General features: G+C 43.8%; 1 protein-coding gene across 3 annotated transcripts in view; it reads right to left on the bottom strand.

Moving 5' to 3' along the window:
• Positions 1 to 696: 696 nt before the first annotated feature.
• Positions 697 to 27,241, bottom strand: part of tet3 (tet methylcytosine dioxygenase 3) — a 30,520-nt gene continuing 3,975 nt past the window's right edge. For 2 of the 3 annotated variants that reach the window (XM_062384680.1, XM_062384682.1), the window contains 9 exons: positions 15,529 to 18,484; positions 13,797 to 13,887; positions 11,024 to 11,117; positions 9,959 to 10,167; positions 9,178 to 9,328; positions 8,954 to 9,043; positions 8,492 to 8,629; positions 8,013 to 8,361; positions 697 to 7,392 (listed from right to left, as the gene is read on the bottom strand). In XM_062384680.1, coding sequence (XP_062240664.1) covers positions 5,624 to 7,392; positions 8,013 to 8,361; positions 8,492 to 8,629; positions 8,954 to 9,043; positions 9,178 to 9,328; positions 9,959 to 10,167; positions 11,024 to 11,117; positions 13,797 to 13,887; positions 15,529 to 18,436 — 5,799 coding nt within the window. In that variant the 5' untranslated portion in view covers positions 18,437 to 18,484 and the 3' untranslated portion in view covers positions 697 to 5,623. Of the gene's footprint in view, positions 7,393 to 8,012; positions 8,362 to 8,491; positions 8,630 to 8,953; positions 9,044 to 9,177; positions 9,329 to 9,958; positions 10,168 to 11,023; positions 11,118 to 13,796; positions 13,888 to 15,528; positions 18,485 to 21,671; positions 22,074 to 27,241 lie in introns of those variants that run through there. The other variant, XM_062384681.1, reaches the window with a different exon arrangement.

The raw sequence follows: 27,241 nt of genomic DNA, 5'->3' as shown, positions 1-27,241 counted from the left end.
TAGTGATGACATGCTCTTTCACTGTTCTATGGCTAGCTGCTCTTTTAAATACCATGAGTTAGCTGCATGTCTCCAAACAAATTAAAAGGGCTTCAAGCACTGACCTTTTCAGATCAATATCTTTGTTCTGTACATACCACAGATAGGGCAGACTGAAATGTGCTGCTCACAATTGTGTTGTCTTTGTCTTATGAGAAACAAATGATCAGGAACAAGAGACCACAGTAGGGTGTCACGGTGTGGGTAGTGGTTGGCGCTATCGCCTCAGAGGGTTCACGTCCGAATCCCAAGTCTTTCTTTGAGGCGATCGAATGTGCTCCGTGTTTGCCTTAGTTTTCGCTGGGTATTCCGGCTTGCAAAATGATCTCAGGTTATGCGGTGACTCTAAATTGACTGTAGGTGTGAATGGTTGTTTGTCTCTGCATGTTAATCCTGTGATGGTCTGTCGACTTGTGTGCACCCCACCTCTCCCCCTCTGTCAGTTGGGAGGGGCTCAAGCTCACATGGTATAAATGATGAATGGAGACCACAGTAATTATCATGTCCAGGAGATGTTCTGCTGCAGTTTTTTATTATCTGAATCATGAAATTCCTTCACTCTTGATCTATTCTGACTGGTAGGTGAGCCATGTGTGACAGGAGGAAAATGGAGACGGAGCTCTCTACGCCTGCCTGTAATAAAGAATGGAGTCAAAATACGTTTTCACTTCAATGTTTTTATTTATCGCGCAACATAAAACAATATTGTGGGCTTTTTACCACATACACTATGTATTCACATAACACACCATACAGCTACAAAGAGAGAGAGACTGAACAAAAACACTTTTTTTACATACTGCATCCTTGACATGAAAAATAAAGAACCAAGAACAATCCCAAAACTCAAAAAGGAATGTAGCTGCCAGTTGTGTTGGTTCGTTATCTTTTTTTTTTTTGTCTTTTTTTTTGTTTTTTTAATGGGCCATGGTCAAAGTCTCTTTCTCAAATTTGGAGTGTTCCTTAAATTAGGGTCATACACATTGAGATGCATATGTATGTCTATGTGTGTGTGTGTGTGTGTGTGTGTGTGAAAGACAAAATATACAAGGTGTTAAGAGAAAGAGAGTGGTGGAGTAAAGGAAGTGCATGACTAGGGAGAAGAAGAGGGAGGCATTACACAATGGCTAGCCTTGTATTTTCCAAATATCTTCAGTTAACATGAACATATACAACATACTCAAAAGATAATTTTAATAACCTTTGGTACTTGCGCTGTACCAAACATGAACCCCAGATAACAGTCCTCATATAATCTGATTCTATATCTCGTCCGAGTTTAAATGACTTCAAGTACAACATGGAATGAATGTTGATACAGAGTAGGATCAGCTGTTTGAGTCTCCCCCTGCCCTCAAAAAAGAGATGTACATTTGTAGCGTTGTAACAAAAGACTTTTCAGAAAGTCAGCACCAGGGCAGCTTCCAATCCCGTGAAACTGCCTTAACCAGTATAATCCTCTGGACATCCGAGGAGCTCAGAAAAATATTTGTGGTGATCATTTATATCCCTAAAATTTCTTAAAACACACACTGAATTTAAGGTGTAGCATCAGAATAGCACCAACCCTTGCAAGAAGCACCCACCAAACTGGTGAGTCATTTAGAAATGTACAGTTATTAAGGTATGATGTATACCGTATCCTCAGCACCCTCGATTAGGTTAAATGTGTATGTGTATATAATGTGGGCCATGCATCAGGGTTAAAAAAGGAAAAGTGGGTCCAGTCTCTTCCCCTGCACCAATCACACTACTGTTAACCATAATGTGTGTGTGTGTGTGTTTTATAATTATCATCACAACCTAAACACTGTGTCCTCCACAGGAACGTCAAGTGCATACTTACTATTATGAGAACTAGATTAGATTATTATGACAGATACATCTAAACAAGCAGGGAGGCAGATATACCTGATAGTCTAACACAACTGACAAAGATTGTGGTTGTTTAATTACTCGCTAAAACATTGCCCACTGGTTCACTTTAGACTTGATCTGCAGCCCCCAGTGTGACCCTAAGCATTTGTAACATGTGGCTCCACTGGTTAAACAAGAGCAGGTCTACTGATATTACAGGAACAGTTCAACATTGTGGTTAAATACACTTATTTACTTTCTCGCAGAGAGACTTGGAAACACTGAAGCTCTTTCACGTGTGTTGGCATGAAATACTAAAACAGTTGCCTAGCACGCTATGTGATCCATACAAAAATCGAAGTGTGAAAACAATAGGAGTTTTTTTCCCCATAGTTTCTACACATAATGCTAAGTAAAGCTAACCAGCTGCTGGCTCTAGATTGACATTTATCATTCAGATGTGGAAGTGGCTTCGATATTCTCATTGTTCCCAAAATGTTGAACTACTCCTTTAAACAAATGACAGTGCAGATCAGGTTTGTGGCTATCTACTCAGATTTGTCCTTAGCTTACTGACCATTGTTGTTGAGTTGTGATATTTTTCAGGTTTAAATTAAAATCAGACATTACTATGACTTTATAATGAGATTTTCTCTACAGATGTTATTAGTAGAGGTTTTGGTCAGACAACATGGGGGGATCATAAGTGAGTAAGTCAAGTGCAGTTCCATTCGATAAGTGGGCTAATGAGTTTCTAGAAAGTGACTGGTCTTTGTCGGTTACATGCTGACATGGGGAACAGTACTTAAGTAAGCAAAACAGCAGTGTTACGAAGCACACATTTACACACAACACATCGGATCCAAGTGTTGTTTACTGTTGTTAAGGTCTGTCAGACACTTCAAAATACCCCCTTTTCATGTCATTGTTTAGTTGCTATCCTCACCAGTTAAATAATCTTACCTAAATATTTTAATATATACATTTTTTAAGTCTCTCTTGAGAAACCCCCCCAAAAAAACTAAGCTTCAAGTTGTGAATATTCGGCTCTTTCTTTTTGTCTTTAAAATCAAGATTAAAAGTGCTTTTATAAATCTTTTCTTCTGTATGTACAATTTGTATTAGCTATATAAAAAAGATGAAAAAAACATCAAAGACAATCATTATCATCATCACCATGTAATAATAAATAAAGAGTAAAAAAAAAAAAAAAGGAGGTTAAACGAGTGAGGAGGTCTAGAGCACACAAAGGGACATATGCTTGATTCTCTGCCCTCATTAGCACGTTGGGATTGTGACCAGTGTCTCTACAGTGTGAGGTACAGAGCTGGAGACTCACCCCCATGGAGGGGTGACAGGGTCTTTCACAGATGGGCCTTGACCCCAACAACCACCCAGAATCCAGGAGTTAGTCTGTGTCAAGTTCTATTAGTCGCTCATGTTCATTGTAACTTTCATCATATGTTGAAAGCAAACCATGATACCTGCTTCATGGAGAGATTATAAAAATGAGGCATTCATGGGACTATACTGGCTGTTATCAATAGTCTCTCTCTTTGGTTCTTCTCTTTCACACACAAACACACACGCACACACACATGCACACACAAAGTGAGAGATTCATTGACTCAATGCAGTTGCATTTGATGCCAAATCCCAGAAGCGCCACTACTTTTGAAAAATCTCTCTTTGACTCTCAGTGCTGTAATTTTTTCTGTGAATGAGTTACTGAGAACGCATCGAAAAATGTTGCTTTCCCTGCTCTGTACAGTGTACTTGTGTGTGAGATCAAACCTCTTTTCTATGATAAACTGCAAAACAATCCCCTCAGAAGGAACCTTTTCTAAAGCCCAGTGACAGAGCTGCGAACACAAGGCCGCTGCTTTGATTGGTTGGCTCTGTGGCGAAAAGGTTCCTGCAGAAGGACACGCCTCGCTCTGCTCCAAGATGACAGCACCATGCAGAGGATGGAGTGGGCCCTTCACAGTAAATCAAGTGTAATAGGAGAGCACCAGAGTGTTTCTACGAGCACCGAAAAGCACCACTATCCCAGCACTGTGTCCTTCTGCTCTGACCCAGGATGGGCCTCCCAAAGCCATCTCTGTTCTTCATTCACATTTGTGCCACAATGGGGCAAAGTTCAGCGTTACCTGGTGCTGCTTTGGCAAAGCTCATACATGATCAGCAAACAGGGTGTGAGATCCCCCTCTACTGGCCATAGATGGTAAAAGCAGCAATGCAAGACTACTGGTTTCTGAAGGGATCTCAAGTACTTGAAGGTTTGTTTGTACACGCCACCTTGAAACAGCAGCCACTGCTGCCCTCTAGAGTTTACACTGGAAAGTGGTCAACCCCACTTGAATGTGATCGGAAGATCTAGAGTGCCACCTATAACTCTCTATATGATATTTGCTGATCTGGTTCAAACCCCATTTGAAAATAGTACCACTTATTTTAACCTCTGTGGATTACCAGATGTTTTCCACATAGGAAACAAAATATGTCATTAGTCATTATACTTTTCTGTGCATGGTAAATTTCCTGCACTTGTCAATAAAAATAATCCCAATCACTCTGATACTCCACCTAGGTCCAAATAAAAATATTTACTTGCAAATACCATTTGAGCCAGATCTGAGCTTGAGCACCAGAACAAAAACAGCATCAAGTCTCATGAAGAGTAGTGGAATGAAAATCAAACAGAGCTGAAAGTTGAGCACCAATTGAAAGCTGGAGGGTGTAGAAGAGGCGGAAGAGGAGCGCATCATCGAGGTACAAGGTAAGCAGTAATTTGGGGTTTAAGGGCTAATGGTTATCATTTTTAAATGGGGCTTTAAATTACTCCTATTTGCATCAGAAAGATTGGATTATCTATGATTTATTATTATTTATGACTTCAGAGCATGGGATCACTGCTCTCAGATACACACTGAAACCATCTACTGTGGAAAATGTGGAGCATTGAGCAGGACAGCCAAATTTAGAATATTTAGACCCACATTGATAATATTTAAATATATTTTTATGGTGGCCTGAACTAAATTGTATTAAATGAAGGTTTCATATCTGTCCATCATAGAGATATATATCTACGGGAAGCCTGCTGTGAAGGCTTTACTATAAAGAGTGGTATGATTACTGTGATATTGATTTGCTTTATTGCCCCCGAATAATGGCTCCTCCTCTAAGCACAGCTGGAATATTGACAAGAACAAAGAAAATCAAATAGAAAATAGGGGACATGTTTTCCAAACATGAAAAAAAAAAATGTTAGAGTCCCACTGACTCAGACTGATTGATTTGAAAAATATATATAAGCAAAAAATTCTATCATTAATAACATTAATGAAAACATCAATAATAAAAAAAAAGTCTTCATTATAATAATACCTGTAATAACAACATTGACAGTAACAATAGCAATCATAATAATATTGATAATAGCAATAATTAGAACCATTAAAATTCTACAAACAAGAGAAAGCAATGGAGTTCCTCTCCAGGGAAGAGAGAGACAGAGCACCACAGGCAGTGTGTCTGAAGTCAAAACCACTGCCTGACATGAGGTAAAAAACAATAAAAATGTCCCCTCCTCCAAGCGGACAGCAGAGGGGGCAGGATTCAGAGATGCCAGGCTGTTAGACGGGCGGAGAGACATTCATCCTGCTCATTACTGTCTCCAGCCCTTCACTGCACCACTCTGTAGTCAGTTTGTGTCTGTCTGACCTCAGACAAAGTGGCTGTAGGGCCCAGTGAGGCGGGTGAAGGCATAGGGAGACACAGTAACCATAGAGGTGGTGTGGAACGTGGGGGCTAACCTTGTCACTGGCCCTTCCCTCTTGTCTTTAGATTGTCCTGGGCCAGGACTCGCACCTGCTGCTGTAGCCCCCCATTTGCGTTTCTTACCGAGGGCCTTGATGTCTTCCTGGGAGAGGCCAAGGAGGGCCGCTTCCTGCTGCCTCTGCAGTGCTCGCTCCGCCAGTATCTTCATTTTGGCCTCCCACAGAGCCAGGCCGTGCATGGGCTGGTTGAGGTTCTTGTGCTGGTAGAAGACCAGAGAGATACGGGTGGGGTGGGAGCGATCAGGCCTTCTGAGTGGTGTGGTGGCATGTAATTCCCGACGGGCACATTCAATCAAGATGGAGCCATGGGCTGGTGCAACAGCTACACCCCCAATATTGGGATCCAGGAAGTTGTGCTCGCTGTCCGAGTACACCTCGTCCTCTTCCCGGCGCCTCATGCTCTCGATGTCACTCTCAGCTCGCCTGAAGTCCCAGTTGACCTGATCTGACTGCTGCAGGGCATCAGGGAAGAGACGGCCCTCAGGGGCAGGGGACGGAGTACTGCCTGCCACTGAACCTCCACAAGACTTCCAGGCCTTCTCCTGGAGCCCAAGGGGAGTGGAACATCGATTCTCCCCAGACTTGGACCAGATTTTGTCAGGGTATGCTGCAGGATTGCTGTGCTTCAAACCAGGGCTATATGCAGCAGAGCTGGGCCAGTGTCTGGGGTTGCCAGGGTCTGGGGTACCTGGCTGTGTTGTAACTGAGCGTGAGTGAGAGGTGCCAGGCTGTGGTGTACCTGGGTGAGGGGTGCTTGAGTGTGGGGTGGAAGGACGTGCAGAGCCTTGGTATATGTTGCCTTGTAGCGGAGTGCCAGGGTAAGGGGATGGAGATGGAGAGAGAGGTACCTGGTGTGTTGGTGATGGGGCAGGGGAGGCCATCATGGCATGCGAGCCTGGGTATGATGCCCACTGCTGGGGGAAGGGAGAAGACTGCCGCTGCTGTGAGTGTTGGTGAAACTGCTGCTTTTCCTGGTTCAGTGATGAGGCTTCAGAGCTTTGTTTCTGGTTCAGATGGCTGTCCCAGTTTGATGGAGCGATACTTCCATTAAGCTTGTGTCCTGGCCAAGCAGCATGCTGAATGATGTTGCTTGGTGTGTTAGCACCAGCCTGGCTTGGCACTGTGCCTTCATAGACTGGCACATCCATAGGCTCCTGTTTGATTACTGGAGTGCCCCTGTTGGAGTGCTCAGAGGAGACAGAGGAAGGACGGGACTGGTTGTAATCTGCAGGCTGGCCATAAGCGCTATGGTGTGGTTGGCTGGTTTGCTCCAGGTGGCCAGGGTAGGACTGGGCCAGTTTGGCCTGAAGGTTCTGAATATCAGGTTTCTGGTCTACTTGGACAGCCTTACCGCCTGCTTTGGGCAAAGAGCCATTTCGACCCTCGTAGGTTCTCAGCTTAGGGGGGAAAAGTGCATTAGGTGGGTAGTTGTAGTAGCCATAGTGCACTGCGGGCAGATTGGTTGGTGGATGGTAACCATTCACTAGATCAGGTGCAGAGGGCTGGCCATTTGGGGGGAGGCCTCCCCTTGCATAGTAGGCAGGGTGTGGATAAATGTTGTTGAATGGGTCTGCTGCCTGCACAGGGTATCCATCAATTGATCCGTTGAAGGGCTCCTTCTTAATGTTGGGATTCATCTCTTGTTTTATAATTGCTGAATGAACAAAACAAATGAAAGGAAAATTACACTCTAAACTTATTATCATCTTATTAAAGGCATTTTATCCTTTATTTTCTTTATTCCTGCATTGGACATTTATTCTTTGATTCATTTGACACACTGATTACCGGTTAAGGTAAATTAATATCAGGCTGCCATACAAGGCCTCAAGTCAAACAACATAAGCCATTTTCAGATCACGTGATTTTCTTATCGACACTCAGACACCGGTGTCGGCTCTTATCACCAAAAACTCTCTTGACATGTTTGTGTCTTTTATGTGTGTATCATTGCCTTTTTTGGCTTTGTTTAGTCTTTTTGCCTAATTTTTTAACATTTTGCATCTGTTGTGTGTTAAAAGGGAGATGAACCCCCCCACCCCCCCTTGGGGTGCTGTGTTCTCAAGTCAGATTTTCCTGACTTTCTACAGATTTTATAAGCCAGGAGCCAGATGGAGAGAGTCTGGAGATAATCTGGGGCCTCACTCTTACATCTCCATTTACATATGCACCTCCTCTGGCGAAACTATAAAGGATCTGCGTTCAATGCATATCTGAAAGCAGCTATAATTTTCCTTAAAGTGACACAAACAGAAACACAAAACAATAACCCACCTTTATTGGCTTGGGGTTGAGATGCATTGCAGACCTCAGTCTTCACCACTGTTTTCAATTGCATCTCCCCTGCCTGCTGCATTAGTTTCATTTTCTTCTTCTCGGTCGCAGCCTTCTTGGCGTCCAGTCGGCGCTGTCGGCAAGACTTGGCAGGTTCAGGCAATTTGCGTACTTCACGGCGGAAAGCCTGCAGGACATGGATGGCTTTTGTTTTCATCTTGAGGTTCTGGGCCTCCTCGCTGCCAAACTCATCAGTCCGGGAAATCTTGTAGAGAGGCAACACATGAAGCTGCTCGTCATCAGGGATCTCCGTCACCGAACGGTTGTCCTCTTTAGTTAAAGTGCACACCTATCAGAGAGGGATTTGGTGAAATGTAAACTGTGCTTGGCAACAGAGCAGCCCTTTATAACATTATGGCCTTTATTCACAGTGAATTAGCACCAAAACAAACACTTAAGATTATGGTGAGTGGTCTTACCACTGTGCAACCATTATGGAGATTGTGCTGGTCCTTATGAGCGTGGGCGCAGAAGTCCATGCAAGCAGTGACTCCAGAGAACGGTCGGCCTTCCTTTAAGCCCAGCCTGCACTCTGGAGCTTTGGACTCTGTCTGACACTAACACACAGGACAACAATATGAGACAACATGTTAACAACATGTTAAAGTATTTTTATCCATTCTCAAAGGCAGCACTTGAGAGAGAGAGAGAGAGAGAGAGAGAGAGAGAGAGAGAGAGAGAGAGAGAGAGAGAGAGACTGGTTTAAGCGAGAGAGACACTTTTTAAGAAGCAGGAAGTGTTTAAGTGTGACAGCCAGTGTCTTGATAGCCTGATGAACAGGACCATTTACTGTATGTGAAAAACATTTAGGTAAAACAATTTTAAGGTATAGTGGGTAGTGAAATAAGGTTTCTATTGTGTCAAGATTGTGTACAACAAACCTGATTACTGTAAGCCTGTGGGGCGAGCCGTTCGTACAAAGGAGCCACCTCCGTTGCCAGATCCTGAAAGTTATCCCTGAGTTTCTCTTCCTGCAAAAAAAACATGAAACACAGGTCAGAAGAAATCGCAGACCCACAGAGCTTTAAAACTCATAACTACATTAAAATGGTGACCAAACTCTAACATAAAGAACTCCTTCATTGTTGTGGTTTTTGATGAATACCTCTTCAGGGCGTTCTCCTTGTAGCCTGAACTTGCGCGGCAATTTGCTTCGAGCGTACTTGCAGCCATTAAAGTACATACTCCACGAGCAGCCAAATGAGAAGGAAGCGCCACAACTCTCGGAATCCTTGCCTTGACATGCACAGGTACGGCTGCAGGGGGAGACAGTGGGCATGCTCTCAGCTTAATGTGTAAACGATGCGAAACCAATGAATGCGTGTACATCATGTGTGTACACTACATGTCAACTGAGCTGAATAAGACATGAAAGTGGCAATGAGAGAATTTGGGTAACATTTAATTGGATCACTAATGTTACACAACGTGGTCTCCTGCAGGTTCAATGGAATAAATATACATTTTAACTTGAACTTATGATAAACACATTTAAGATCATTAATTAGCGATTCAATAGGTTAATAGCATTTAAGGTGTGCACTTTATGTTTTGATTTCGGTTGATTTTATCTTTATGTCTATAGAACTTTAACTTTTCCATATCACAAATATCTATACACATCTCACAGGATAATGTGCATAAACCCGACCACATAGAAAACTTAATGATTTGGGTCTTCCTCTAACTCCTGATAAAATTACCTGAGATAAAATAGTTAATGTTAACTCTTCACTTTAAGTTCCTCCATGACCAAAATACCAGGCATACATGCAGCAAAAGTACAGTAATACAATATAATGCTGACATGCAGAGGCCATTTGTTTGAACATTCACAAACATGTCGTTTAGAAAATCAGTGTCAAAGAGTACCGATCAATACTCACTCATCATTCAGGCCACAGCGTCGGCTGGTGGGGTTGCCATATTTGGTGAGGCTGTCGCTGAGCTCACGGTACAGCTTGTCAGCCAGCATCTTGGGGACACCTTCCCAGGCCATAATGAGGATGATGATGACAGCGTTGGCACAGTGGTGGCCAGCACGCTCACGCACCAGGCAAAGCAGTTTCTCTTTCTCACTGCCACGGCGGATGACCTGACAGGAAACAGAGCTTATCATTATTCTTGCTTCTACTTACACAGGGGAGTTAGATAAGCATCCTAAATCATCAGAAACAGCACAATTTATGCTCAATTGTGTAACACATTTGAAGGCACACTGTCATTCTCACAACTAAAATGAATTGATAGTTAAAGCACCTTTAGAAGTAATGCACATATACACACTTTGGAAATACTGTGCCTAATACAATGTAGTTTATGCTTACACTGTTATTTCGTATTTATGATGCATGTGTAGAAATATGCATTAGTTTACAGAGAAGAAACAATTCTACTTATGATGCTGTAGGTTGAATTAGCTACAAAGTGAATTCACAGTATTCCCTCTCTCTCTCTGTCTCAAACACACACACACACAGTTGTCACTCTATAGTTGTGAAGACACACATTATTGACAAAGTAATTCCCTAGCACCTTACCCTAACCCTAAAAACAAATCTTAACCCTTAAAGAACCCAAAATGTCCTCGCTGTTATGGTCCTAAAACTATACAAAAAAAAAACACACACACACACACACACACACACACACACACATACACAGCCTCACTCAGTATGTAGGGATAAAGTCATAAAGTCATTAGCAGGAAGTGTCAGGGGTGACAGAAAGGGTGAGCAGGCAGTTGTTACAGAGCGAGACCTCCTACTGAGTTACTCACTGTTAGTAAACTTCTGTTTATACATACATCCCCCTCCACATCAATCTGCTGTTGATTGGCTGTCTTCGTTGTTCTCTCTTCTCACAGTCCACCATTCTTTCATCATATCTGTCATTCAATGAAGGCTTTTTCAAACTTCAGCACCTGACAGTGGTGATGAGATACAACTTACCCACTTTGCGATTGGACATCCTCGTGAACTTTTTCCCTCTCTGCCTGTGTACACCACCTTCTCAATCCGGACAGCTTCCCCTTTCTCTCCATACCTACACAGGAGACGACAAAAGTTATAGTTGTTTCAATTTCAGCACTTAAAAACATTGGATCTCGAAAAAAATCCAAATTGAGTACTAAGACTTGCAGTGTGAACGTAGATTAAGATTAATAAAGACAGGCCAAGCTCAGCAGTTCTGGCAGGAGAGGAGTGTTCATAAGACTGCTGAGTTTCACACAGGAGCGTCAGTGTAAACCAGAACCCACTAGCCTCTACACAATGCCAGCCCAGGGATCCTATTGGACAGATTTCTCTGCTGGGGTTTGTGTCCAAATATTCACACATCATGTTGTGTATTCGCTCTGCGTGTTTGTGTGCATGGGCATTAGGAGTGCCCGGACAGCTCGACCTCCTTTCCGCCCCAGCTATTGTCAAAGTGTGGAGGTGTATAGTAGAGGGGAGGGGTCATAGGTTGCGTTGGGGGTGGGGGTGGACCATCAGAACCTGTCAGATGCCATATCAGGTCACCTCACTGCCTGATACCTGCCATTGTGAAAACTCAGCCCTGAACGGATTTGGCATGACAGTGAACACAAGAGGCTCGTGCTGAAAAGGAATCACTCTGAAGGGGGTGAGAAAGTGGGAGGTGGAGTAGGCTCTAGCACCACAGGGGTGGCCTGCTAGGGTCAGGGGTGGGTCAAAGGTCAGCTGGGGACTATAGGGTCTTAACATCTTACATCATCTCTCAAACAGAAAGTGGTCGGACGTCCCCACTCAACCTGTTCTCTACCGGGACTAATGACTCATTGGTCTTATTCAGTGAATAACAACCAAACATGTGCCTCAGTGAAACGTACAATGTTCAGTTTCAGTAAATAGGAGGAATGACTCAATGAGGCATCCGGTGATAGAAGGTTACTACTCTGATTGTTTAAGTATCATGCGGTTGCAAATAACAGACACCATAAAATATCATCAGATTGTATTAACTAATCCTAGACCTTAAAAAAATGTCATCACGTTGGACCAGTTTTTGTGAAATAATCCGACAGCATTTCATCCCAGAGGCTGTAACTGCACTTTGGTTAATAAAAGCACCAGGAGGGGATCTTTCTGCTGTTGCGCCCTAAAGTGAATAAATAGTAATCCGTTTTTTTTACAACAATGTCTGATTGATGCACTTTAGGCATTGGATTATTGGATTAGTTTGGTGAGGCTGTCTTGTTAATACTATGTATGAGACATGGATTAGATGTCCTGTTGACTAATACTGAACGTCATCGCTTCTTGTATAGTAACCATCAATTTTATTTGAGATTGTTCTCTTTGACGCAGAACTTTTTTTTTTAACGCATTTAACGCATGCAAAGAATGACCTTCCAATATACCCACAATTCTGCCCACTCTGCACTAGTCGCCGCTCTAATGCAGTCAGACGGCAGCTGCTATTCAAACAAACAAACAACATGGATAATTCTGATGAACCTGAGAACCTTCTGGACGGGAAGATCGTGTTCCAAAAAAACAAAGATGGACATTCAATAAAACCAAGGTGATATGTACACTCTGCGGGAAGACGTTATCGTTTCACAGTAGTAATACCCGCCTAAAGTACCACCGCAATGCGAAGCATGCGTTGGTCAGCGAGGGGCGTTCAATTGGAATGCGCCAAACCAGACTCACTCGCAGAACACATTGGGCAAAAGAAGCGGTCAGCTTTACTGTCATAGAATGTGAACAAGTTAGTTTGCCTCACCAACTGGCTACAGAACGACTAGCTAAGAGGACCTTTAGAGGCATTAGGTTGTGTCATGGTGTGGTTAATGGTTGTTTGACAAAAAATATAAAAAATGTCAACCATCCTATAAAAAGAATGGCTAAGAAGCTCAAATAATTTCTGTTTGATTTAAAAAGAAAAGAAAAAAGTTTAATTCAACCATACAATGGCTAAGAAGCCCGAATTCTGTTTAGGATGAAGATTATATCAATGTTCTATATGGAATAGCAAAGACAACTGCTAAAGAACTGCTGAGTTGCAGCACCATTGTTTTGTTTATTTATGAATATTAAAAGAAAACATGTTAATATATCCGTCTTTTGTCATACAATTTTTGTTTTCACAAAAATATACCGAGAAAATCGGTAATGTGATTAATCATGATTAAACCATAGAAACCTGTGATTAATTTGATTAAAAATTGTAATCATTTCACAGCCCTACTTTGAAGTTGTATTAATATAATTTATATACATAAAACAATATATCAGAAGTATTATCCTCAATTAATAGAAAAGCAATATTATAAAATACAACTGAGGAAAATCGTAGTTCATAAAAACACAATAAATAATATCATGATGATATCATATCATATTTTCTACTACAGTTTACTTTCTCTCCACTTCTGTCCCTTCCTTCTGACTTCCTCTCCCAACATCTTTCTCTGTTTCTCTCTCTGTGATTGGATCTCTACCCTTCTTCCTCCATCTGATATGCTGATGATTGTGTTACTCCTACTGGATTCTGGGTCACAGATTCCCTGAGGCCAAAAGTGAGGAGGAGGGAAGGTCGAGGGAGAGGAGGAGGAGACATGGAGAGCAAGAACATGTAGGAGGGAGAAGAGAGGAGAGGAGAGGAGAGGAGAGGAGAGGAGAGGAGAGGAGAGGAGAGGAGAGGAGAGGAGAGGTGAGGAGAGGAGAGGAGAGGAGAGGAGAGGAGAGGAGAGGTCACCTGGTCTCCATAAGAGTTCGGATGGATGCAACAGTAGGTCCAGATCCCAGGTGATTGTAGTAGGGTCCTTCATCTTTCTCCTGGATTTGTTCTGGAAAAACACACAGTGAGGACGTTAGATCTGGTATTGACAGTTTACTCATTCTCCTAATAATTGTTTATTACATATCGTAAATATTTTGACAGACACTTGAGTTTATCTAAATATAACTTTTATTTAGTTTTTTTTAAAAGGGTTAAATGAAAATACACTTATTTTCAATACATTGTGCTATACTTAGGTAAAAATAATTTTGTCAATACTATCATCAACACCAAAAAAACGTTTCTGTGGTGGATATTTTTTTGCATTTCATTGATTAACTAAATGTCAACAATTAGGGGTTAATTCATGTCTCGCTCAAGCTGCAAACATTTACCTGTAAACCTATCTAACTCAGACAAGAAGTGAAGGGTCTGTGCTAAGATATATCTCATGTGATAGGTGTATTTTTTTTAACATTGAGAAGCGTGAGAATATCTGACTAATTGAAACATCCCCCATGCACAGACAGTGGGATGTGACTGCAGGGTGTGGTGCATGAGTGGAGACACTTTGCAAAGCAGAAGAATTTTGAGGTAGTCATGACTGACTCAGTGTATGTGAGTGTTAATGGGACTGAGGGTGTGTCTGAGTGCACATTGTGTGTGCTCTTGTGTTTGTGTTGTGTGTGTGTGTAAGTGTGTAAGTGTGTCTGACCACCGTCCTACACACGCCTGTATTTTTGAAACCAGGCCATGTGACTTTAGTGCTAATCTGCGTGTGTAACACAGAGCAGCACTGTGTGACCTTAACTTTAAGGAGATAATCTTTTAGACTTTATTGGACTTTGCATTGCCTATAGTATCTCTATCATAACAGCTTTGTGTTTTAAACCATCTAAATGTAAATGTTTACAACACTTGTCAGCCGACTGTCTGAAATATGGACATACATTACACACATGTGTTGTGTATGTCTGTCTCAAAGACAACTTGAGGTGAGGGTGTGGGTCAGGGAAGGAAGTGGAGGAGTGATACAACATTTTTGTCAGGATATTGTGTCGGTTTGTGTACATCGTGGTTGTATATTGTATCTTTGTGTGTTGGAGGCAGTCAAATGTGGTGTTGTGCTACCATGAGTAGACATGGTAATGTGGGAACACCCTAACTGTTGTAAATAAATAACCTGAGCAGGTTTCTGCCCAAACTACAGGGCTGAAATCCACTTCTGTGTGCTTTAGGTCTGGAACGACTGCTATTGTTTTCTTCTGCTGCCTTTATTGTCTCACAGTATGTTGCAGCCGGACAACCCACCAACACACACATTCTTAGACACACTCAACAAGCCTCTATAGAGAAGCTGGAGGGGGAGATGTGACTAACAAAAACTAATAGCTGACCGGTGTGGATTAAGTAGTAAAGCATTGGCTGTGATTGTATTATTAATGTTTCGCTCAATAGCAAATTATTCAACTTGCAAGTTTAGAATGTTTTCCCACAGATGTATTCCTGCATGCAAACTTGCAACCTTTATTATCCGACCCTGGTCAGATCAACATTCTTGAACGTCCCTCCACTCAGAGATGAATGGGTGATGTTTGTGTGAACAATAATGAATGTGGATCTCAAAAAGGGGCTTATGCATTTTGTTGACTGATAGCAACCTAATTCTCACACTCAAGCACTGACAGACACTAACACACTGACTTACCCACACAGGTACAGGTGGGAAACTCTGACTGTAGATCCTTGGAGGGAGTATCCAGCAAGCTCTTGGTGGGGCTCTCCAGGTAACGCAGAGGAGACTCGAGGAAGCCTCTGAGAGATGGAGAGGAAGGCAGACTGTCCTTTGTCGGAGTGTCCTCTTCAGAATAGCATGTGGTGGACAGTACTGTTATATCACCCGAGGTTTCAATCTTCATGCGTTTAGGCAGCGGGGAACAAGGAATGCTGAAATTATCCTCTATCACACTGGGTTGCTGCTGCTTGTCCAACATTGCCTCATGATGCAGGGAGACATGGAGGGGGCCCTCATGCTTCTCCTTCACAGGGGTATCTGTGGAAGCCTGGGTCATGGCTGATTCAATTTGGGTCCCTGACTCATCCTTGTGAGCATCCATCTCCTGATCAGTTGGATGAGGTTTAGAGCTAGCTTGAGTGGTGAGAACTGAGGGAGCTGACTGGGACATGGATGAGGATGTGGTACTGAGGTCCCGAGGACTGGTCTGGGACTGATTCCCCAGCTGTGGTGCTATAGCAATTTCCTCCATTGGCTGACCAGCAGAAGCATCTGGGGCGTCCCCAAATTCAGCCTCAAACTGGCGAATCAGATCTTCGTACTTAGGGTCTATGTTGATCAGACTTGGTAATTGTGAGGTGCTGGATGGAGACATGGAGGTCAGAGGTGTGGTGGTGCTGGTGTTACTGGGGGCCAGGGTGCCTATTCCTTCTGACTTAGCATGGGCTGCAGGAGCCATAGGTGGGGGCAGAGGGCCCATATGGGCTGGAGTGTTTTCTGACAAAGCAGAAACGGTGAAAGAGGGAGTCATTGAGGAGTTGGACATGGATACCTGAGATTGGGCTGGGGCAGGGGGGCCTGCAGCAGAAGCCTGAGTGGAGTTATTATGGAGGTGCAGAGGAGGGAAACAACCTGCTTGCAGGCTGGTCAGGGCCGGGGCTCTGTCCATCATGAGGACTGATGTTTTTTTTACACTGATCTGAATCTGAGGCAGGAATGTTGGCATGGAAGCTTTCTGCTTGGTCTTCTTGATGATTATCTGTTTGGGTTTGGGCAAGGGAGAGCTTGCAGGCATCCCACTTATACCTTTTAATACAGGAGACCCCTGGACACTCTTTTTCTTCCTGGGTTCTTTAGGTTCCTGCTTGATGACTAGATGTGGCAAACCTTCTGCCTCCATCTGTGGCCACCATTTTTTCAAGCTTTGGCAAGCCAAAGGTGCAGATGGGCCTGGTGCTCCAAAGCCAGGGGAGTGGTTAGAGAAGAGGTTCCTCTTGTAGTGAAGGTGCTGTTGTAAAGCTGCCTGAGTGGAGTGGCTGATGACTGCTTGGCCCGGTGACAAGTGAGTGCCAGGGTAGTGCTGACCCTGCTGCTGACCATTAGCCATGCCATAATGTCCCATGGAGGCAGCATGATGATAGTGCTCACCAGAGTCTTGCTCTTGCTTTAACCTGGACAGTGCTGGGTTATCCTGGGCCGGGATACCTCCATTCTGGTTCAAGCTGAGCTGCTGAGTGATTGGAAGCTTGAAAGGAGCATTGCTGAATGTACCACTGGTGTCCCCAAGCAGCTGTTTGAGCTCTGACATAGGGTCTGAGCTACTGTGAGGTGCAGCAGCAAAGTGAGACTTGGGCTCAGTCTTAATACACGTCCATGAATTCCTCTGTTCAGAGCCTCTACCTTGGCCCTTCTGCCATTGTTGGGGACTGTGGCTGAAGCCTGGAGGTTTTCCCTGACCTTGGAAGGGAGAGGTAGAGGAGGGGAGAGGGGAAGCATGAGGTGGCTGGCCCTGTGACTGGGGCCTGTGGTGCTCAAAGGACACTGGAGCCTGCTGGCTGGTGTGTATTCCTGGGGGGACGGACTGGCAGCGTGAGGATGATGAGTGGGTGCCAGGAGAGTGCAGAATCAAGCTAGAACCATTGGGTGGCTGGGATGGGAGATTCTGGGTATGTTGGTGGTGATGAAGGTTACTGTTGTAAGGGCTTTGACCAGGAATGCCAACAGCTTGTGGATTGGTACCAGATAACTGGGTCAGGGCTTCAATGGCAATAGCTGTCTGAAGATTGATGTTCTTTGCCTTGGCTAGGGAGAGCACCTGGGGGGAGCAAGGAATAGGGGGTTTGGAGCAGGGCACTTGGTCTGGGTATGGGCCTTGAGATCCCTGTAGCTGCTTAGAGTATGAAGTAGAAAGATGGTGGCCACCATTCACCTGGGTGTAGGGCTGATGTTGATGCTGCAAACGGGGTTGTTGTAGATGAGGGTCTAAGTGTGGGGGAGCATCAGTGGTCTTGGGGGCACCTTGGTCCTCGCTGGTTGCCAACTTAATCTTCTTATCCAGCCACTCAAGGTAGTCTGGACAGTCAGGCCCATCACAGTTGCAGTTAGCGGGCTTGTGTCCGTGTTTGGCTTGGCTCAGTGCTGTCTGTAGGGTGTTCAGGTCTTCTGGAGTTTGACGCCTTCCCTCAGGAACACCTTCAGAGATTCTGGCATGAGCCCCCTCAGCACCCATCTCCTGGGTGAACCTTTCATATAACTGGGCTGTGTTGGGCTGCGCAAGAAGGCAGGATGAGGAAGAAGAGGGAGGCAAGGAGCCAGCAATAGCGGAAAAAGCCACCAGATTGTGGGCATCCTCCATGTTTGCATGGTGCACAGGCTCACCAGGGGTTGAACCACTGCTGCTGTTCCAACCTGGCTGCTTTTGTTGGGTATCACTAACTTTGCCTTTGCCTGCCACCCAGCACTTTCTCGGAGGCATGCTTTCTGCCCTCTGCTGCTCCGTTTCCATAGAATCTTCATCATCAGTACAGTAGCGATTCACTCCATTGGCCAGTTCCAGGTTCAGCGCGCCTTCCTGGAGGCGGTCATGTGACCCAATTTCCATTTGGCCTCCACTTCTGGGGCCATCCACTGAAGTGACTTCCCGAACAGTCTGAAAGACAGATATGAAACAAAGTTAGTCAGGTAATAAGAATCCAATAAATCCGGGACTGATATGCAAAAAACATACATTAGACATAATCACCCACTGTCACCACGTGTAGATAACAATAACTGTAAATGTATATTTTCACTTTTCACAGCTCTCCCCTCTGACACATACATAACATACAGTGCTCCTGGGTCAGGTCAGTAGGGCCCAGGAAATGTGAATTAACTATGGTTTCAGTGAATTGATTTCACAACAAACTTGTTTTGTCACTGCTTGTTACAGGTCATGTGACACATTTTCACTGCTGTATATGAAGACACACAACTATCAGTTGGACTATGCAAAGCAGACAGATGGTGTTGAGAGACTGTGTGTGGAACAGTTGGTGGAGTGGTGAGGGAAACAGAACGCAATAAACAAACAGGCCAAAGTTGAATCACAGGAAAAAATAAGTGCAGAAACTACTTGAAATACATTGTTGTGCTGTCATATCTTGAAGTAATGCACACATTACACAAACAATTGTAACTGCATATCCTGAGATCCCCTAGAAATACACTAGTTTCAAGATGAGTGGAGATGTTAAATTAAAGGACAGACAGTAATTTATGGATTTATAAGGGGGGTTATTGAGGATTTTTTTGTGTTATTTAGATTCTTAGTATAAAAATGCAATGTAACACCAATTAAAAATAACTCTTGATTATCATAATCTACCAAAAAATATATAATTAGTTCCTGGTTAACAAAAGCACTATGTCAGAAACCATTAAAACATGTTCAAGATCTTCTTTAAAAAAGAGAAATATACTATATCGGACTACAATACCTATGCTCATACAAAATTACTTTCATCTGCCAAAACTAAATATTAATTAAGTTGTGGTCTTTGCGGAAAGCCCTGTTCTTTTAATTATCGCTGTATTAATTATTAAAGATAACTACTTTTGGAATATGTTTTCCAATAATTTAAAATGGGCTTGTTGAATTTTTGTGTTGAGTGTTAAAAATTATTATGGCGGCAAACTTCAGCTAAACTACGGGTCTGAGAACTTGCAGTGCATTGCTCATTCACTGGAGTATAAAACCAAAAGATAACTTTCTCGAAAAAAACTTAAATGGCAACCCCCAAATGGTCAGTGTGTTATGCTTAAATAATCTGAAACCCAACAGACAGCACCTTATCTAACACAACAGCCTAGAGCAGGGCTTGTTGTCATGAGATGTATCAGTGAGAACTGCCTTTGTCAAACGAGTGACAGAACATCTTGTTTGAAGATGACCTGGTGTCTGAACATAACAGTTACTTGTTCATCCTGTACTGTCATGTATTCACAGTTCCCACATCTGTTGCAACACACAATCACATGACCATTACATTTTTAAAGACATTATTCTGCTATGCTGGAGGCACCATTACAATGAGTATTAGCATAATAATGTATCATTATATATATATTATATATAATATGTAATCTGAGTGGTATGTTAAAGCCAACTGTGTTTCTCCAGTTCACGTTTTCAGATATTACGTGCTGACAATATTTGGCCCAGGGGAGCTCTTCATAGATCACAGTTAAATGAATGTAGATAAGAACAATAAACAACATAATCCAAGGGCAGGCAGAGAAATCATTGACAGAGTTCATGTTATGTCTTATTGCTCTTGTGAAATGACAACAATCGCGGACTCAATATAAAAACATATTTTTGTGTTTAAATGAAGCGGATGTGCTATGAATAACATTTATAATGTCAAACCATTCACCTTATGTGTTTACTATAAACACAAAAGTTAACCCTAAACAAGCGGCTACTGATTCACAAGGAAACATTTGGTTGTAAGTACAATCCTTCCCTGCCAGGAGACATAACAAACACTGCACTATGATAATGTGAAGGGGATATAAATATTTTTTTAACCAAATACACAACTCAGCCAGCTCATGTCCCACAGCCCAACCTAATGTGATCAAGTTCCCGATCCAGATTGATGTGAACCACAAAGTGTTATATCATCTCCAGCTAGAAAAAAAAAAAAAAGATGGCTTCTGATTGTAGCTCTGTCAGTGTATGACAGTAGAAGTGAGGCTTCCCTGTCATTTTAATATTATTGAAATTAGCTTTTGAAGTGGTTAAATACTGGCCAGGCATTATGCTCAGCTCTTTTGAATCCACCTTCTGCGCCGGTTGTCTGATGGGGGGGTCCCTGGGGGTGGCGGTGGTTGTGGTTAGAGGTTGTGTGCGGGGGGGACAGCCGGCATGCAATACGTGAGAGGCCCCATGTCTACACTATCTGTGGCATCAGACGGGAAAGAGGAAGGGGGTGGGGGGTTGCTGTACGGCAGTTATGAGAACTGCAGTGTTGAAACAGAGCGACTGCAACACTGCACAGCCTAACATCCCACAATCACGCACCGTCAGTCACACACGCTGACACTCTCTTTTCCTCTTTTTCTCAGAGTTACACACACAAAACAACTACCACAGGCTAGAGTCCCATGGGTTCAGAGCACTTCCTGCTGAACATTTACAACAACTACATTTTCTCAACTGTGCCAGTGCAGATAACAAGTACTTCACCACAAACAACCTTGATTGACATTTTCTGAGTCTAGGATGTTAATAAGCAAAAACCCTACCATTCACTCCTGCAGCGATGTAAACCTCACCAGGTGACCAGGACTGTACAGGTCACGTGCTTCGACAAATATTTACTCTATCCTTGTCTTCCCTTTAACTGTGTGACTCACACACCCATACACACATTTGAATAAGCTTGGTACACACCAATAACTGTGTCTAAAACTGTCAACACACCAAACAGGATCAGACCTCTCAAAACCTGGTCGACCAGGCACTAGTGTCTGGGAGCCCTTTAAACAAGAGCCGCCTTTACAGCTCTGTGTGAGAGTGAATCCTGTTCAACACTGACACAGCAAAAATGTTTGGAGGGAGGAGGTGAAGTGGGTAAAGATACTACTGGTGGTAGTGAGGGGGCTAAAGTCAGCTTGTTAATAGACAGCTGAACCTAAATCCTAGATACACAACAGCCCCCTTCCTCCCTCTTGTCCTCCTCCTCTCCCCCCACCCCTTCCTCCGCTGCCGTGCTGAGCAGTAACATGAAGCAGAGGCTCTGACAATATGAAGCCGGCTGAGAGCCTGAGGACCAGTGGCGCATACTTACGTGGTCCTTGACGTCCAGACGGAGTTGCCGGTCATAGAGCAGAAAGCAGAAGAGGACACAGAGAGGAGCATAAGACTTGCTTGCCGGCACAGCAGCCTATAGGCTGTACGGCTTCGTTGGCTTGTTCCTTTTTACTTCTTCCAGTCCGTGCAGCACACAGACAGAGCTAGTGCCAAAAAACACATGCATGTATTCACACGCGCACACACAGTCGGTTGCATACACACAACACACCTCCCCCCAACACAGCACACACGTTTCTCATTCTCCTGCCTCTTCTTATGTCCAATGCTTTCTGTTCTCTCCTTTTTCCTTTCTCATTATCTCTGTCTGCTCCTCCCTTCCTTTTTTCAATATCCTCTTTCTTTCTCTCAGCTACACATGCAGTCGGCTTCTCTTCGCAGCCCCCACCTTCCCCTCTCTCTCTCTCCCTCCCTCCCTACATTCCCCTCCCTCTCGCGCAGCCTCTCCCTCCATCTCCTCTGCTCTCTCTCTTCAGTGTGTGCAGAGCGAGAGGCCATTATCTGAGCCACAGCGGGCACGTACGATGGAATGGAGGAGTGTGCAGTGAGCAGAAACAGAGAGCGCTATGAGGGATAGTAGCTAGTAGCGGCAGCCTAGGAAACAGCACGGTGCAGCAAAGCTCTTACCAATGAGAAAACCTCTCCCTGTCTCTATCCACGCCTTTCAACACTGCTTGCTTTGCTACATTAGATGGCGTTACATATAAGGCTGTGTAGTGTTCTGTTGATTCACAAAACCAAGTATTGGCAATTTCAACTATGACAGAGCTTCCCTGCGAACCAGCGGCTGCCAACGAATAGACAATCTCAACTCACAACGGTATCAACAGGAAAAAGAGAAAGGAGCAAAGAAAAGCAGCTCTACGTTTCTTATTCATTCCTTCTGCAAACGACATCTGCTTTTCCTTACAGAGATTTTCTTCCACCTTTGAGCGTCGAGCCCTGGGCCAATGGAGAAGCCATCGATATTGGTTCCACAATGTCCATTTTCTTCCTCATCCACATTTACGTCGGTGGCCCATTCATCGCGTGAAACGAGAAGCTTCTATCTTACACCTGGGGCTGATAATACATCCTTCAGAAAGGCTGCATGCACAAGAAAGTGGAAGGTTTTTCGTAGATGGAGAGGGAGCTGGCTCGCTGGCGCTCTAGCTGGTCCTTCCTCTAAGATTCAAAGGATACAGACAAGGTGGAACGTTTTTGACTGAGGGAAGCGAAGGGTCACTTGATATATAAATTCATTCATCCAGACTCGATATCGTCAACCCCTTCACTTGAAAAGAAAGATGGAAATGGTACAGTGATGGAAGTATGATTACAACATAAGTAAAAGAGCGAGAAAACTACAACAGTCAAGAGTGGATGACACTTCACCCAGCCAGAAGAGCAGGATGAAGAGAGTGGAAAAAGACACTAAGGAAGACAGAGTCATTCAGTTACTCATTAGACTGATCTGTAATGGAAGGTGAGATGATGAAGAAAAGGAAGAGGATGCAAACATAAAGAAAACTGGCAAGTTGTAGCCAAAAGAAGACAGCAACCGCATGTAATCAACCCTCAACAGTTCACGAGGGACGCAAGACTTCTGTCCTCTCCTTTTCACCAGCCTATGATCATGTCCTCTTCATGTTCTCTCCTCACCATCGTTCTGTCTTCGTGTCACAGCCACTATCATCAGCAGCAACGTCATGATCACTGGATGTTTCCTCTCTCCTACTTGCATGCTGACAGGCCTTGCGGTGTCTCCTCTCTTCTCTCCAACATTGCTTCGGAGTTTCAGAGCAGATTTAGCCAGGAGGATGAGAGGGGAAAACATGGCTGTAGCTTCCATGCATATCGCCGTCAGCTCCGTCGTAATATTTTTCTGTTATGTTACTGAGCTTCAGCCAGCAACACTGCGATAACTTCAGTAACCTTTCCCTGCTTCTCATAGCTGGGCTTCCCCCGTTTCTCCTAGTCTCTCTTGGAGCTTTCTGCCTTTGCCTCCCTCTCTCTGAGCCTTTTCTCCTTCTAGCATAGCTTATTGCATTACTGTTCCAATGCTCTCTGACGCACCCGATCACTGGCCCCGTAAATTGTACACTGCCTGTCTCTCTGTTGCCACACATATTCGTATGTACACACACAGATAAGCGTCAATCCCAAAAAGAAACACTGCGCAGCCTAAGCTGTCTAAGGGAAGGAGAGAAGAAGTAGAGCATTAGGTCACATGACCGGGGACTGCCAATGAGCGAGAGAGAGCAGTGAGCAAGAGAGGTAGGAAACACATGTGGATGGTGACGTAGTTGCATCGTCACCATCCTCAGCGTCTCCCACCACGATGCTTGCCTCTGCCACGGGGTGGGCGCATGTATCATCTGACACATGCCCAGTCACTACTATCACCAACACCACAGACCAACGGACGCAAAACATGCTCTTTCACTCACTCGGCTGACTCGTGCTCGCACTGTCCCCCGGCTGAACAGTGACACAGCATTTCTAGCTCAAGACTCGACTTAACCCCTGAATCACAAGCTCTCACTGAGGTGACAATTAGACCATAACATTACCATAGAAGAGGGAACCTCGTGTGTAGAAAATTCAGCTGTTTCCCACACACGAGGAAGATGCTAAACAACAAACTATGACACAATTTACTGACTATAGGTAAATTACAGTTAGACTTCTCTACTCCGGATTGAACTTATGTACTTTTAAATAAAAATAAATTTACTACTGAATTAAGACTGAGACATACATTAGGTTTTTTACTGTTTGATTAAAACTACACAGGAGTATCAGCACAATGTTGTCATGCAGGTTTAACCAAAAGAGTGAACCTCCTCAACACAATAGGTTACATCTCAACTAGATAACAAAACTTGACAGGTTACAATATAACCAGGAAGCATACGGTCTGTAGCCATAGTTACCTTGTATTTGAACTGTATCCTCACATGACACTGAGCAAGACTTTATAATTAACATGAACAATCCAAATATCTAAACCTTTGGGTGAAAGGAAAAGAAAAGAAATATGATACTTACAGTAAACCTGCTGTAGCCGGGCATTGAGTGTGTGTGAGAAAGACAACGAGAGAGGATTGGACGACAGAGAGACTCCAGTTCTCACATTGATCACTTCATCTCACTAAGTCTTCAACTTATCATTCAAATGACTTGTTTCACGCCCTCGTCTCTCTTTCTCTCTCCATTTCTCCCTCTCTTTCCATCTCTCTCACTTCTGTCTCTTGCACACTGTTTCTCAGCAGCGTGGAGGAAAGATCTTTGCTTGTAGGAGGGATGACTGACAACAAAAGTCCGACCCTCAGCGATGTGTGTTGGGTTGACTTGCATATGACTAAGCCTGACTCATCTTTCTCTTTTCTTCTCAACAGAGTCCTGACATACAACCCTCACAAACTGAAACTAGCTTTTAAAATATGTTATCATCACCATCGGTAGTAGGAGGTATGTGTGTGTGCTAAGAGCAAATTGTGTGGTTTCAAGGGCTAAATTTGTGAACTGATGTGAGTTTTCATTCTCTTTGCGTATCCATCATCTTTAATCTGTGAGAAGATCTGGGCCATTTAGGGTAAAAACACTTTCTCTAGCAGTCATTTAATGACTCACATGAGAATCATGGTCATGACATGAGGGTCCTTTCCCCTCCTCCCTCCTCTTCCTGTCAGCTGACTCCACCTCTCTCCACCACTGCTCCTATACCACCCCCCATTTGCCCTGGAGTCTAATGGCATCAAGGTCATCTGATTTGAAACACTCTGTCACTCTCTCTCCTTCCCCCTCTCCCTCTCTGTTTTCCTTTATCTCTTTACCTTTCACTTTCTTTCTTTTTCACTGCACACACACGCCTGTTTCTCATCACACACAGAGGTGGAGACACCAAAGGGTCCTGCAAATGCAGGGGCACATTTCTATGGGTTTTTTTCCTCACACACACACACACTGGAGCTCATACAGTATTGGATTGTTAACTGAGGATCACTGGGTTTATTGGTGGGCGGGACAAAAGGCTGCAGGGATACACTGAGCGAATTGGATTTAACAGAGTAGAAAAAACACAAAGTGTCTGAGACAATCTGTTTCTCTGTAGGAGTAACAAACTGTAAACATGTTGTTCATATTCAAGAATCCACATTATGTCTTCCTTCCATCTGTCTGCTGACTTCCCAGGCAGGTTGGTGTTAGGTTCAGGGTGTGTTTGGGTGTGGATCGTAGTAACGAGTGTAGTGTATCCAGTCTTAGTCATACCTCCTGACATTTGGCACGTGCAAGTCAGCACGAACAGACCCAGCTGGGGGGGGGCTACCCCCCCTAAACTCCTCACAAAGAGAAAGGGAGGAGTGGTTTGGTTGACAAAATATTGAAAGGCAGTGATGGGCGGGGGGAGCTGTTGGGCTGGGTGGAGCCGCTAAAAAAAAACAAGGAGAATGAAGAGGAGGGGAAGGGGCGCTGTTTCTAAGAGGGTGCTCTTTGTGCTTGAGGATAGGGAGATGAAAAGAAAGAAAAATGTAATCAATATACATGTTTTGGAAATTTTGGATTTGAAACAAAGAGAGTGGACAACAGATAGAAGGGACATGGATATGGAAATATGAGATTTAAAAGCATAAAAAAAGAACACAGCGTACTATCTGCTCAGGTAATGTGTGTAAAGCCATGGAAAAGAGCTAAGCAGTCACATCTAGATGCTCAGTGATGTTATCATAAACAGTTATAGATGAATCATATTCAGCCTGAGAGAATATGTGGCTATTTGTTTGGAAAATTATCTGAGAGTACAATCATAAATTAGCTCAGAGGGAGAAAGCGAGAAAACCTTTCTCAGTCCTGCACAGTGGCTGGTTGCCAGCCTTGTCTCTCTCAGGACTTGGGCTAAGATTAGCTTCCCATATGTTCAAGTCAGGCGTAGCCGGGCTTAAAGGGACAGCACTCAAAACAGAAGAACCTTCCCTATGAAGCCATGTTAGTGCGTAATATAAACTAAACTACCTGTATCTACAACCTGTCAAAAAGTATCATTTCATTATTCAAATAAAATAGACTGCTAGGATGAAGAGAATGAAGAGGATAATTTGTCCTGAAGTGAACATGTTTTACATGCAATGAATTTATACTAGTTGGATGTCTTATCTTGTCGTAAGTCCAATTCTCCACCCTTTTAGCAGATATCAGCCACCAGTGAATTTAAATATACTTTAGAAATCCATATTTCCAAGTGCATGTCCCAATAGCGTGTGATGAAAACTCAAACAGCTGTGGCGCTGTATTACGTAAAACCTGGCAGCATCTGGCAGCAGAGGGATTCAGGGCTGAATAAACCGCGTGCCCAGTGGGAGCAGCAGAGGAGCTGCCAGAGAGGTGAGAGTTAAAGAGCTCCAGCGACAGCTAAGAGCTCCTCCCCCTTCTCGTTCCATTCATTTTTTATTAACTGCGGCACCAGGCGGTTGAAAACCTCCCTCCGACATAAGACACACACATACCACCAACCTTTACTCATATTGCCATGCAGGCTATCAATCCACGCCAGGAATCAGTATCGGC

This window comes from Platichthys flesus, chromosome 3 (assembly GCF_949316205.1).
Source record: "Platichthys flesus chromosome 3, fPlaFle2.1, whole genome shotgun sequence".
In the NCBI taxonomy this organism is placed as follows: Eukaryota; Metazoa; Chordata; class Actinopteri; order Pleuronectiformes; family Pleuronectidae; genus Platichthys; species Platichthys flesus.
This window is presented reverse-complemented; position numbering and strand designations above follow the sequence as displayed.